This window comes from Petaurus breviceps, unplaced genomic scaffold (genome assembly GCF_028583685.1).
Source record: "Petaurus breviceps papuanus isolate PSGF00001 unplaced genomic scaffold, PetGlider_PUasm1.0 175, whole genome shotgun sequence".
NCBI classification, from domain to species: domain Eukaryota; kingdom Metazoa; phylum Chordata; class Mammalia; order Diprotodontia; family Petauridae; genus Petaurus; species Petaurus breviceps.
Genome location: NW_027185764.1, coordinates 62,641,291 through 62,656,357, shown reverse-complemented (window position 1 = coordinate 62,656,357; position 15,067 = coordinate 62,641,291). Strand labels below are relative to the sequence as shown.

Below are 15,067 nucleotides of genomic sequence, written 5' to 3'. Positions count from 1 at the left end.
AAACCCCAACAAACTCCTGATTTAACTCTTCAGGAATTCTTGTTAACCATGACATCAGGGAGGTGATGCCATGACATGCAAGTGAACTGGATTTAAGTGAAGGAGGGTTGTGCCGTCACCAGCCTCACTTTCTCCATCTGGATCCAGTGGCCAGATATGGATCAAGACAACTGGAGATGGCCCAGGATGCAGTAGGGGACCTTGGCCTTTTCAAGCTAAGGTCTTTAACAGGTTTCTTTGACTGAGGTAACACCCATTCAACTTAATAAGAAACAAGGCAGAAAATGGCCTCTTTGCCTAATCTGGATTGCAGTCTCTGCAGGTTCAAAGCAACTGCCAGCTCCCCTTTGGTCTGCAACTCCTGCCTGGTTTTTCCAATGCTGGTTTCCATGACAGACTAAAGGTTACAGTTGAGTCACTGCTCTGCTCCTGGGCTCAGTCACACAGCTACTGATTGCTTCTGAACTTGTTCCTTGTTCAGTACACAGCTAGGATCCAGTATACTGCAACTGGTCCTCTCCACCATGGATGTATGCTTTATGGGTTTTCCAGTTTCCCCACTGATTGAACAGTTCTTGAGCAGGAGTCCCTATTTACTGGGGCTACAGTCCTTGTGTTCACATCTGAATCTTAGTGCTATGCTCATCAGGATAGTGGTGTCGCTGCTGATGGTCTGACAGCACCCCATATCTATTAGGGGAATTGCTCACACTGAGCCTGGACCTGGTTCCTAGAATACTGGAAGGGACAGACTCCTAAATCCCTCAGGGCAGGTTTATTGGTGCTACACTGACTCTTACCACAGCCAGCAGTTGTCAGTGGGTCAGCAAAGTCCAGAGGCAAATGGCCCAGGTTGGTGAGAACATGGTAACCCAAAAGAGCAGCTCAGCAGAGATTTAAGTAATGCCTACGGAGAACAGCAATTTTCTTGGCACACTCCAAGAATGGAGAACATACACATGGCCCTGGGGTCAGAGGTACAAGGTTTTGATTAGAAGGAGCCTGTAAGGGTTCGAGTAGCTGCTTCCTCGGTTGTCTGGGCCAGGCATTTCCTAAGGGAACTTAATGGTAAGTGCTGTTCTGTAGCCTTTTTTCCCGATCATTTGTCAGGTGAGTGGGGCACTTTCACTTTCCTGGCCACCAGGGAGGGTTATCACAGCCTGCTAGAAGATCATAATGGGGAGTAGGGCATGTGTCTCTAGCTGCAGGAATAGGCAGGCCACAGACTAGGTAAAATAAGAAATAAAGGGACTCGAAGTCATACACATTTTTTAGGGGTGTACATCCATTCATAGCACGCTACTGTCAAAGGATTATATAAGTACTATGTAACTAAAATCTGACCCAGACTTGTGCAGTGGGTGACAGAACTGCCATATGGCACCTGTTCCTGCACCCTGTGGTAGTTCAGGATTCCCCTGGGAACTCTTCCATGCCCTGGCACCCATTCTTGGCTCTCAGCCTCTGGGCACTGGGATGCTCCATTATAAGGTATGCTCCTGGCCAGACCTGTTCTTTGTCCATACACCTCTGTCTTCATGAGCCACTCTGGCTTAGAAAAAAAAGACTCACTGTGACCTTTTCTTGGATTTCACAATCAGAGTTTGATCTGGTATGTTTTCTAGATCTGTGTGGGGGAACTAGGACTGTACATACTTCTCCATCTTGTCTCTACCTCTTATTCAAGACTCCTCAGTTTTCCTCAGTTTCTTATGTTCTAGTAGAGAAATAATTACAAATTATCTGAAGAAGCTGTTAATGTTGGTTGTTCTTTGGTCATGAGATTAGAAGACAAGGTTATTTATGTTAGGCAGTTTTACTTAAATTCAGTAGGTTGGAGCACAGTACTTGAAGCGGGTAGTGGTTAATGGTTGTAGTTTTTTAAGTTAACCCAGAATTGGGTTGGTAGGAAATTCCAAAGAAGTCAGTTAGCTACCTGCTAGGTGAGACACTGCCCATTTCCCACTGGATGGAAATATTTACGTGGCAGTGGATAGAGTACTAAACCTTGAGTCAGAGACCTCGGTTCAAAACTTCCTCTGGTGCTTGTGTGTGTGACCTGAGGCAAGTCACTTAACTTCAGTCTGTTTTCTCATCTGTAAAATGAGAATAATAATAGTACATACTTCCCAGGGTTATTGTGAGGATAAAATGAGATATATATGTAAAGCATTTTGCAGACCTTCAAGTGTTATATAAATGCTAGCTATGTTAGTTAGTTATTAGCTGAAGAAAAATTTAAGAACCCAATCATGATCTAATTCACTTCTTTACAGCATACGATATCCATTGACCAGTTTCTCCTCAATATGTTTTCTTCCTGGTTTCTGAGACACTGCTCTTTTAATTCTCTTTAATTGCCTATCTGACTGCTCCTATCTCAGTCCCTTTGGCAGGATCATTATGTCCATGTTAGATACCCATGCCACCTACCCACCAATTGTGGGTGTTCCCCAAGGTCCTTCTTCTATCATTTGGTGACCTCATCAAATCCATGGGTCCAATTATTACCTTATTGGGGATGTTTACTACATTTCTATAAACCTACTCTCTCTTCTGGGCTTGTCCCAAATCCCCAATTGCCTATCAGAAATTTCAGACTGGCTACTTGAGACTCAACATGTCCAAAACAGAACTCATGATCTTTTTGCCAAAACCCATTCCTCTTCTGAACCTCATTACTGTTGAGAGCACCATCCTTTTGGTCATTCAGGTATCATTCTCAGCTCCCCAATCCCATGTACCCACACAGTCAATCACCTGGGAGATCTCCTAATTTCAATCTCCACAATATCTCTCCCATACATCCCTCCTCCACTCACACAGTTAACACTGTAGTCCAGACTCTCATCACACCACCTTTCTTCTCAACCAATACAAATCATTGTTCCACCATTTAGTCACCAAAGTGATTTTCCTAAAGTGAAGATGTGACATGGTTGGGAAGGGACTCAAATAACTCCAGTGGCTCCTCCTTTTATCCAGGATCAACTATAAACCCATTTATTTGGCATTTAAAGCCCTTGACAACCTTTTCCTTCCTGCCTCTCCAGTCTTCTTACACACTGTTTCCATCCATAATGCTCTCTGCCCAGAGTGCCCTGCTTGCTGTTCCTCAATCCAACTCTGGTACCTTTGCCCTGACTCTGCCCTATGAACGGCTGGAATGCTCTCCCCTCCAAACCCTCTTGGAACTTCCTTCGAGAAGCAGTTCAAATGCCACCTTCTGCTGCTGGTTGTACCTGGTCCCCCGAGGTGCTAGTGTCTTCCCACCTGAAGTTATCCTATATTTGCTTAGTATGAGTCTTGTAGATACTTATCATGTGTCTCTTCAGTCAGACGAGCTCAAAGCTTGAAGGCATGCCCTGATTTGCTTACCTTTGCCTCTCCATCCGTTAGTATACTGAATGTCCCATAGTAAGCACTTAATATTCATTGATTAACATAAAATTTCCCTCTTTTAATTCATAGCACATCTTAGCTCTACAGAGAGTCTTATAGATGGGTTTTAAGTGGCAAAGGAAATAAACTGTTCAGTTTATTTTTATTAACCTTGTTCCCTCCACCCCCTACCGCCCATATAATAATTGTTTATTTTCTTTTCATGTAAAGGACAAATTTATTTACTGAACTACCGTGTTATTTTATCTTGGCATCTAGTTCACTTATTCTGAATATAACTTAACAAAGTACAAAAAATATATCACAGCTTCTTAAAAAGCCAGGTAATTTTAGTTTACACTGTAATAAATGTTATGATTTTTATTTTTTAAACGTTTTTTACATATTTGGGTGATTGACTTTATTAAGGTTATTATCACACTGAGGAAAAACATTCTTTAGTGACTACATTGAGACCTTGATTTATTCTCCTTTTCATACATTTGTCAGAACTTTTGTCCCTTCCGCTAGTTATAGCAGTATAATTTCTTCTGTTTTCCTACAGTTCAGATTCCCTATCTCCTAAATGCTTCAATAATCTCATAATCAGACTCTACTTAGGGCACCTCATTCATTTTCAAAGCCAGACTGTCATGTTCCTTACCAAGGATGACTTCAGAACAAGCTTCAGAAGCAGGAGAGATTGAACACAGAACAAAGCACATTTTAAACTTTCCCAATTGGTGTAAAAATGAATCTTGAAAATGACTGAGTAAATTTTCTTATCAATGTTCACTTCTTTTTTACTTCAAGGCTTTGTTTTCAAAAAGTGTAGATTGTACACGAATGACATTTAATCAACTAAAGGACTTTTTAAAAACAACAACAAACAAACAACACGACAAAATTAAGCTTCTCATTCCCAGGCTTCTCAGTCAAAAGTACAATTTATCAAATAGGAATATCCTGAAAATGGAAAGCTAATTTACCTCTTTACCTTCTCACATAATAAACAACTTGTTGGTCACAGAGAACAGCAGATCATTTGCTTAAAAACAGAAGCCAAGAGCTCAATGGTCTTTGCTCAGTGAGCTTTAGCTTCTTTAGAGCTGGAATAAACACATCTTACTTCTTTAATGAGGTAAGAAAACACAACGCCACAGTAACAGGCAGACAAGGGCACCAGATTATTATGTAACCGCCAAGTCAGCAGTTGTTTTTCAGCTTTGATTTCTTTTTTCTTTGCTTAATAAGGAATAAACCTTCCTCATCATCTACTCTTTTTCTCTCTCCTTTCTTATATTTCTCCCATTTACCCCGTTTGGAAAGCTCCCCTCCACTCCTCTTTCGATGATGGGTGTACCCTAAGTGGGAGGAGGACCGATGAGAGGAAGAGTGACTTCTGGATCCTCTTATAAAGTCCTCATCTTCATCATACCACCTTGGGACATCCTTCCTGGATTTTTTTTCCTGACTTCTACTGCTCCAACTGCTCGTTTTTGTTTTTCTGAGATACTTCTTTTCTTGATGCCATTTGTAGTCTTCCTGTATGGTATGTCTCTTCTTTATTCCATGGTAGGGACTCCTGTTTGCCGATTCCATACGGGGTCTCTTGAATGGTCTTGGAAAATCTCCATTTTTTTGAAGTTCTAGAAAATACAAGTGTTTTTGCATATTCAGGATCTGGAGAAACCCACTATACCATGCAAGCCTGTAAATAACCTACAATCTGAAAATGTTGTGAATCATGAAGGAATGGCAGAAACTCACTTGTATTAGAATCATAGAATTTTAAGAGTTGAAATGGCACAATCTAGGTCATCTAATTGAAGAATGAATCCCTCCTATAAATGAATGACCTGATGAATGAATCCCTCCTACAAAAAGCCTGGCAAGCAGTTATACAAATTTTGTTTGAACATCTCCAGTATCTATTTTTATACAGGCTAGGAATTTTTCCCTTATTCCAAGCTGAAATCTGCTTCCTTTGCAATTTTTATCCTGGTTTTAGCCATGGCTATAGCCCTGTCCTTTTCCACAGACAGTTTCTTTAATACTATTACTATTACGACTTATTAGTTTCTCTTCTATAGATCAAAATACCCTTATTATTTATTTTTATCAAATGACAGTGAAACAAGCCTTGAGGAAGACTTTGGACATGGCCCCACATGATATTCTGAACCAAGGACAGATTTGGGATCACAGTACTGGGGGGGTGTCTGGGAATTCTACTCTAATGTGGTGGTCAGAGGCCCACTGTGGTGATTTCTCACAGGCATTTCTTCTGAAGCTGCTATTACTTAACATGTTTGTCAGGACCTGGAGGAATGTCATTAAGAGCCTGGTGTTAGGGAGAGCAGGAATGACCATGACACTTTATGGAAATGGTCAATCAAAAACTGGACAAAATCTATTCAGTGAAGTCCTTGAGAACTGAAAATGAACTACAGAAAATAAAGCATAAAACCAAAAACCTAAGCCCAGGAATAATTATTAAGATTAAAAAGACCTGCAGATCACAGGGGGTTTATCAATTGTGCCATGATGGAGTTAGTATAAAACAATGTCATGTAAGAGTTGAGAAATAATTCTTTCTCTATATTCACTAAGCACTGGACTTCTCACTGTAAAATGGGCAGGGGAAACTTAAAGGTGGTCTAGAAGGAGCATAAAAGCTTTCCAAAGGTCTGGAAATAATGCACATAAAATTTAAACAAGATGGTTTTTGTCTGTTTGTGTTTTTTGGTGTTGAAGAATGAAGGATGAACAGAGAAGAGATGTAGAAGCACCCTCTTCCTTTGAGAAAGGTGGGATACTACAGGTACAAAATGCTGCAGACACTGTCAAGCCTGGTCACAGGGTCACATGTTTTTGCCTGTTTTTGTTATAAAGGGAGGTTCAGTTCTTATTTGTATAAATCTAGAAATGACGGATTTAAAACAAAAAGCACCTAATGAAGCTTAATTAAAAAACAAATGAGAATGAAAGGTGACTCCATAGCTTCTGTGAAGTATATGGACAGCTGTTTTGCACTGCTAGAGAACAGAACTGGGGGAGATGAGTTTACACTATGAGGTAAAAACAAAAACAAAGCCTGCAAACCTGTCTTCGTTAGCAAGAGTGACTCAGTGAGCCACACAGAGAGGTGGTCCTACAAACTGCTCGCACTCTCTGGGATCCAGGTACTTGGGGCGCTGCTTGGCTAATTTAGCTGAAGAGGCAATGTGGCAGTCCAGAGAGACACAAAGACATGGAGTCTGGGCTCGGATTCTGCTTCTGACACTTCTTAGCTTGGTGCCCCCCATGGACAGCTTACTTAACCTTCTCGTTTTGGGGCCAGAGCGTCCTCATCTGTAATACAGGCTAATACATTTAGTGCTTGTTGTGGGGATCAAATGGGATAATGTCCGTGTTCTGGCACACAGTAGGCACCGAATCAAGGCCTTCGTGACTGTTGTGACAACAAAGAGTGGACCAGATGTTGGCAAGATACCTGTTCGTTCCCATGAAGTAAATCACAGTTAAATACAGACCTTAGAAAAAGTACTTACTTATAAAGAAAACCAACTAAAACAATTATTTTAAACCTTGGGAATAAACAGATTATCGTAAACATTTTTAGAAATTTACTCAAATATTATGGAAGAGTCAGTATAATACAACAAAGTGGAGATCAAAATACCTCCAACTACTTCTCTAATCATAGAGGGGCCCACTTTTACTGAGTCAATGCTACAGACACAAAAAGTATCGTCACTGCACGCAAAGAGATTGTAAAATGATAAATTCAGAGCTGCAGGCGATCTCAGGCAAAGACAATTCACCAAGAGCCCCTTTGTCATACCTTCTACTTTCCACTGTATTCTTTGTTCTTGCTCCCGGATATCATGCTCCTTATCATAGTAGTAGATGAATGGTACCGTTGGAAATGTTCCACTTAACATTCGTCTTTCTGTGCATTCCTGAAAGTTATGTTTTGTATTACAACTTTTAAGAATCACTGCAGAAATTTATACTTTTACTAGCTTACAGACAGTGTGAACTAAAGACAGCTAAGCACCCACTGGTTTTGCAATCACTTCCTCCTAGCTACATGGGAGCTCCCCGTGAAGGTGTTCTGAGGGTACATATATGAAAGCACCTTGAGATGAAGCCAAATCGTAGCTATTTTGGCATATCACTCAGCTGGAGAGGGCATAAGATTGATGCCTGATACTGAGTGTGCTGTTACAATGAACTCAAAACAGGATGGTGTAGTGACATATCACTAGACTTGCAGTCCGAAGTAGATTTGATCCTGGGGCCTCCATTTACTAGCTATGAAGCTTTGAGCACCCTGGGCCTCAGACTCATCTGCAAAATGGAGATCATATTTGTAAAGTATACCTTAAAGGACCGTAGTGATGTAGTAGTGAACAAAGCATTCCATCTGTGGTCTCACCAGTGCAGTATACAATGATACCATCTCCCTCAACCTCCCTGTGAAGCCCAAGGTCACATCAGCTTTTCTGACCATCTTATTACATAACTGACTCATTCTGCATTAGTAGTCCATCAAAACCTGAAATCTTGTTCATAGGAACTGATGTCTCGCCACATCTTTCACATCTTTTACTAAAGAAAATGAACTTGATTTTTTAGACTCAAATGTAGAAATTTACATTTATTTACCCTCATTAAAGTTCTTTGTCCAATAACCCCAATATTTGAGATCACTGAGATTTTTCTGGATTTTGTCTGTCGGTTATCCCTCTTAGCTTTGTGTCACCCACAAATTTTGTAAGCATCCAGACTATGTCTTTCTCCAGCCCACTGATAAAAATATTAACCACTACTGTCCTAAGCATAGATCCCTCCTGGGGGCCTTTCATGAAGAATTCTTTTGAGGTTACAAAACAGCATTAATGACTTTGGGGTGAGGCATTCAACAAGTTCTACCCAGTTTACATCTCTTCATCTTGTCCACAAGGAACTAGTCTGTTACAGAAACTGTTAAATGTGTTGCTAAAATCTGGTGTATTTTATACATAGTATTCCCTTGATCTACCAGTCTTGATCTACCCTGTCAAAGGAAATAAGGTTAGTCTGGTATGACCTGATCTTAGTGTGAATGAAATCATCTTTTTTAGATTATTCAGTACATTCATGTAATAATCGAGGTCAAATGCACAGGTTTATAAAGATCACAACATTTGCTGTTCTCTGGGTTTGGCACCTTTCCCATTCTCCATCATATTCCAAAAATCATTAATACTGATTCAGAAATTACATCTAACCCTTTTTAGCACAGTAGGATGTAGTTTGTCTGGACCTGGTGACTTGAACTCATCAAGGATTGCTAGATAGTCACTATGCCATTATTCTTGGGTTTGAACTCCCTACTAGCCAGTTTTGTTCTTTTCAGTGCAAAGATCATTTTCTTTTGCAGATACCAGAAGTAAAGCAGGAGTCCAATGGTTCAGTCAATGACTCATCTTCTTTGATATTTCTCTTTATTTGTTCTTTCTCAATTCTGAACATGTCTTTTACTTTATTGATAATTTTTGTTTTTACAAAACCTTAATTTCTCCAAATATCCTTTTCTCTACTACCTCTACCCCACCCTTATAACAAAGAATGAGAGAAAAATAGTTGACTGTTTTGTAACAGACTAAATTGGTTGATGACTCTCTTGTGTAGTCTAATAGTATATAACTACAAATTTTGAGAGCTGGGAGGAACCTCAACAATCATCTAAGTCATATCCTAAACAAAGGGAATTCCCACTATAATACCCCTGACAAGAGGCTGTCCAGTCTCTGCCTGAACAGCTTCTTTGGGTGGTCAGACCCAACCTGGACAACTATAAATTGTGGCAAGTTTTTCCTGACCTCTAGCCTAAATTGTCCTTTTTCCCTTCTTTCTATTCTTCCTGGTTCTCTCTATTTGTCTCTCTTACATCTAATCCCTCCTTCACAAGACAATCCCTTGAATGCTTAAGATAACAACCATCTGCCCCCACATGCAGTCTTTTCTTCCGCAGGTGAACATCTCCATTTCCTTCACCCGACCACCATGTGACAAAGACTCAAGAGCCTCTCAGGTCCTGCGTGCTCTTCTCAGGATGCTCTCTGGCTCATCAGTGTCCTAGAACTGACCACCTGACCAGGGCAAAGTACAGTGGGACTACCGCCTCCCTGTCCCTATTGATGAAGACCAAGATCACACTAGCTTTTTTACTGTCATGTCACACTGCTGATTCATAGTGGGCTTGCTGTTCGGATGTTTTCAGTCATGTCTGACTCTTTTTGGTCTTCCTACTTCAGGCCCAGGGCTCTATCTGCTGAATCACCCAGATGCCATCAGAGGAGGTTAGCGGTCCACTAAAACCCTCAGATCTTTTTCAGAACTACTATCTAACCATGCCTTCTCCATCTTGTACTTGTCAGGCTGATGTTCTGTGCTCAAGGGCAAGACTTTACCTTCTTCCCTACTTAATTTCAAACTAGATTCAGCCCAATGCTCTAGACCTGTCAAGATCCTTTTGGACACTGACTGTGAATACCATCTATGCCTTTATCCAAGTTACTAATAAAAATGTGAAACATTTTCTCCTGATTCTGTTCACTTTACTCTGCATTAGAGTTTATAAAGTCTTTTGATGAATCAGTCCATTCCTTGCATATAGTATAATAACATTTTAATACTATAATGTTCTAGATGGAATTTATCTTTCTATCTGTTACATTAAGTTTTGTTGGTAATATGTAAAAGTGATAAAATTATTAAATGTTTCAATTAATTTTAACTGACTTCTAAGATTCTCTATGGAGACTATCTTATTTAACTTCAAAAAGTGGTATTTTTTTCCTTTTTTGTCTATGCTTATTCCCTCAAATTTTTTCCTTGTCATATCTAGCATTTCTAAGACTGTTAATAATAGTGGTGATAATAGGCATCCTTATTCTAGCTCTGACTTACCAGAAAGGTCTCTAGATATAATGCTGATTACTGGTTTTAGATAGATATTATTTACCATATTAAGGAAAGATCAATTTATTCCTGTTTTTCAGTAATTTTGTACAGAAATCATTCATCAGATTAGTAAAGATGATAAAAAAAAAAAGAAAAACGTCAATTGTTAGAGGTACTGTGAGAAGAAAGATGCACTAATCCAAGCATTTTTAACTTAGGATCCATTGACCACTTATATTTAGTAGGTCTGAAAACGTGAATAAGAAAAAAAATCTTTATTTTAACTAACCTCTAACTGAAATTTAGCATTTAATTCATTATGAATGTAGGCAACAAATCACCTTGGTATCAGCACTACCTATGACTTTGTCAGCAATAGATGGATTTTTTTTTTCCTTTTCCTACACTATATTTCATACTTCTACCACACCACCACAATAATAACTTCTTAATTTAAACTAGAAACTACTGGGGGCTCTGGAAAGGTGTGTGTCTCAGGGGGAGGGAGAAGGGTATCACAGCCTAATGTTTGGGGGGGCGGGGAGGAGACATGTCAGGGGATGCTTTGGAGAGGCAGGTCAGACACTGTGGGAACAAACTGGTTGGCAGGTTGTTTGGGCCTGTACTCAGGGTGCACAATTCAGAGCACGTGGGGAAAACCAGCACCAAAGTAAGCCCCATCTGTGTGGTAGCGCCTGGATGATTTGGGAGAGTAAACCACTTGCACAGGTGGGGCAGTTCAGCTTCACCATGGCCTCCTCTGGTTTTCCTGACAGTGCAATGGGCAACATGGGCTGGAGTGCACAGTACACATGGGGACACCAGCCAAAGTCTTCTTGATGGCATTTTTCTACCATCCGGGTAATGCCATGGTTTGCAAGGATGTCGTATGCATGAATCAGTCCATCCAGCATCCTGGCTGCCTGCTTGATGAGATCACTCTGGTTGGGGTTGTCCTCAGCAGGGTCCAAGTCCAGAATCAAGTCTGCCGTCTGCCCATAGGGAGCACCTGTTCCAAGCGTCCTGTGAGGCTGAGCTAATCCTGGATAGAGTCCCACCTCACAGAAGAATTAAGTGCCACAAAGCCCCCAGAGTCACGTCATCCATAACGTTCCTTCTGAGTTCTTCACGGTTACCTCGGGGGGCTGGGGCTGGAGAGGGACAAGTTGCTCCCAGGGTGGTGGTGACAGCAGCAGCAGCAGCAGCAGCAGAGCCAGGCAGCAAAGGCTGCGGACCTGACCACAGCAGGCAGAGCAGTGGTGGGGAATCATGGATGTTTTCATATCACATTGTAGCTTTTGCAGATCTTTTGACATATGGTTTATTCATTATTCTAAAACTCCTGTAGTTATTATTTCCTGCCTCTAGATTGCATATGATTGATGTCCTCCTGCCTCTAGGTGCTGGGCAAATCTAAGCTTAGCAGCTATTCAGTCACTAAACGGCAGAGTCTGCATTCAGTCTTACACTGGGGAGCATCTGTGTTGCTTTCCCGTAGTACCTTTCTACCACTGTTTGTCGATCAAGCAGTCGTTTGCACAGTTTGTTAAAGTTTTACAAAACTGGGTAGGTCAAATAAAGAGTTCTTCCCATAATGCCTGTGGTAGCACGGTATCTGGCACACAGTAGGTTGTTAGTTGAGAAAAATGAGAAACAGAGGAGTTTAAGTGACTTTCCTGTGATCACGCCTACAGCCAGTGTCAAGGCAAAACCTGAACTCATTTTCTACTCTAACTCTAGTGCCTGTCCAGTCATATCAGTGTGGAATTAGCAGAAACTATGGGTTGCAATTCAGATGGTTATTAATGACTTCCATACACATAAAGTTCATTTTAGCTAAGTGTTCTAATACTACAGGAATCAGGGACTAAGTTCTCTATGATCCTTGCAATTACTTGAGCAGTAACTTTTTAGTGTCCTTCCTTATCACTTAGCACAGTGGCTTGCACATAGTAGGAACTCAATAAAAATTTATTGAATCGAAATGCATGAAATAAACTAGAGAAAAGGAACATTCAAAGACATTTCGCTAGACTGATTTTTGTTATATCTGGATCACACTTGGTTCAGATTAATTCAGTCATTTGGAGTTATATTATACAAAAATATCTTACAAAGTCAAATGTAAATTATTTTTTGATTATCCACATCACTAGTCTTTTCCATCAGTATGGAAAATCTATACTTGCTCATATAAATTATTTTCATATTATCTACCTTTTGGATTATCTACACCATTGCTTTCTTCCCATTGTAAATTTGGATAATTGAGAGTTTGTCATCTCTGGTATAATGATGTCAAGTTTGTATTTATAAATTTAAAATTACCTAATCCTAGATTTCCAGGGATAAATTTCAAAGACTCAAAACAGATTTTTATCTTCATTAACAGATAACAGCACATAAGACCGAAAATAACAATTTAATTTTCTTTTTAACTGAGAAAATAAAATGGGCATAATTCATCCTTTTGAAGCCCTGCTTTAAAGAGATTAACTATGCAGAGCCAATGCAACTATTATTTTTAAACAGCATCCCTTAAATGAACATCAACCCTGCAAGTTTACCACCATGGATACTGTATTTAAAATGTGTGTAACAAGACAGAACTGGTAAATTAAATAAGATCTAGAGGTGCTGAATTCTGTCTATGATAGCATACTTAGAGAATCAGGGTTTTCATGGGCAAATCTCAAGGGTACTTAAAACACCATGATGAATTTTACTACATTTAAAATGGATCAAATGCAGTCTTAGAAATGAAAATTCTAAATTTTAGACAGCATAATATAAAGCTTCTAGATGAGCTGATTAGAGACCCTCTAAAGAGTTGGCCAGATAGGTAAGTAGCCTTGGCTTATGAGTCAGATCTAGTTTTTCCATAAATGTATGTCATAAGAGTTAAACTATGCAAGCTAACAAGGAAAACTTAATATTGAAACTTTTTCTAGAGAACATGAAGATAAGAAAAACCCAACTTGATTTGGCTGTATAAAATTATTACTATGTACTCCTTTGTGAGAACTCCCTGACATTTATTATTATAATGAACATAACTATTATGTAAAACATTTTTTTTTTTCTGGAGCAGTGATTTCATTTGCATATGGAACTCTTAGGAGCTTTTTCTACTAATGCAGAGTGGCACCTTCTTTGCAATTTATAGTCTTAAGAGAACTGTCTTGGGGCATAGAGAGGTTGAAAAATCTAGTACAGGGAAGTCAGACTCAAATAGAATCATATCCACGCAGGTCACATATTGACTTACAAAACAAATCACATTATCTAGGTGGCATTGTGTTGTATTTTAGGTTTATTTTGTTAATCATTTCCTATTACATTATAATCTGTCCTCCAGAGTTTGGTCAGGGCACTGGCTAGTGTGACATCTCTGGGCAGGTATTTCAGGCTCATTCCATCTCTGAGGTTAATATCTACCACACTCCTACTAAGCTTCCTCACAAAACTTCAATATGTCAAAATTAGGTGCTGCTTCATTCGACCACATTAAATCGAATTCATGTATGAATTCTTATGTTGCTCACATAGCATTCGTTTATTCAGCAAGAACGTTGTGCAAGACACCTAGGATACAAAGTCAAAAAAGAAACATTTCCTGACTTCATAATGTAATTCTGTTACATAATTGTCTGCTGACAACTTAAAAAAATTAGAAAACACTGGGCAACATCACGTAACTCTGTAGATGATATAAACTGAGAGATCACATTTGAAAAGAATTCTCCAGATTTATAGCACAGCATATATTTAAAGTTACATGTTCCTTTTCTATGACTTTTAGCTACTACTCCAAATAGATGGAATTTGTCACGACCATATTATGTCACATATAAGTAGCATTCAGGTAGAAAGTATTAAAACTTACATATCCATAATGGCCTTTCCGAGAACAGTTGTAGCAGTATACTAAGGCTGATCGTCCAAAATAGGTTTGTGGCCTCTTGGGTGGTCCAGGTTTGGTCTGTAACACAGATTTTTATGAAAGTTCTATTTTAAATTCAGATCTTAAAACAAAATCTTGCCCTTTCCAACACAATTCTTATCAAGTGAGGGAAGAACTCTTTTGAAGTGGTGACTGTAAAATTTTCTTCTGGAGATCCCAGATACTATAAATGTGAACTATTATCATCAAGAGTTGTTCTTGCAGTATTTATGCTTATAATATGACAATGCATTCTCAAAGTAAGACAAAATCTTACTTTTGTACCTTAACACAACATGGAGATGATCCTGGGTTCTCAAAGGGTATTCCATCAGAATGCAAGGTCATGTAGCTCCCATCAAGCTAAAACACTGGAATATTATTGGGTCTAACAATGGATTGTGTACCTGCTGTTTAAGGAACAGGCTAAGTATATAGATGCTGACTGGTAATCAACTAATGAGTTACTATTATTATTATTGTTATTTTGCCACAGCAATTCATGAAGGCTGCTATGTACTAAGATATGATTTGAGCTGATGGAGGGAATATTTACCATATTTCCATACCAATGAACCCAAGAATCTTTTTAGTAACACATACAATAATGTCTGTATATTTGTTTCTGGAATGAATAATTAACTTCTTTTTTATATAAATATTTTATTTCCCTCTCCAATTGCATGCTAAAGCAATTTTTTACCATAAAAAAAAAGAACTTTCACCATTGGAAGAGTTTTAATTCTGTCCCTCTGTCCCTTCCACTCTCCCTGAAATAGTAAGCAA

The 15,067-nt window shown here is 39.3% G+C and overlaps 1 protein-coding gene and 1 pseudogene across 2 annotated transcripts in view; both read right to left on the bottom strand.

Moving 5' to 3' along the window:
* Positions 1-3,729: 3,729 nt before the first annotated feature.
* ZCCHC7 (zinc finger CCHC-type containing 7) overlaps positions 3,730-15,067 on the bottom strand; it is a 272,242-nt gene continuing 260,904 nt past the window's right edge. For both annotated transcript variants that reach the window (XM_069085255.1, XM_069085256.1), the window contains exons 7-9: positions 14,225-14,320; positions 7,229-7,346; positions 3,730-5,030 (exon numbers count right to left, since the gene is read on the bottom strand). In XM_069085255.1, coding sequence (XP_068941356.1) covers positions 4,588-5,030; positions 7,229-7,346; positions 14,225-14,320 — 657 coding nt within the window. In that variant the 3' untranslated portion in view covers positions 3,730-4,587. The remainder of the gene's footprint in view (positions 5,031-7,228; positions 7,347-14,224; positions 14,321-15,067) is intronic.
* LOC138158917 (casein kinase II subunit beta pseudogene) lies at positions 7,361-11,402 on the bottom strand (annotated as a pseudogene).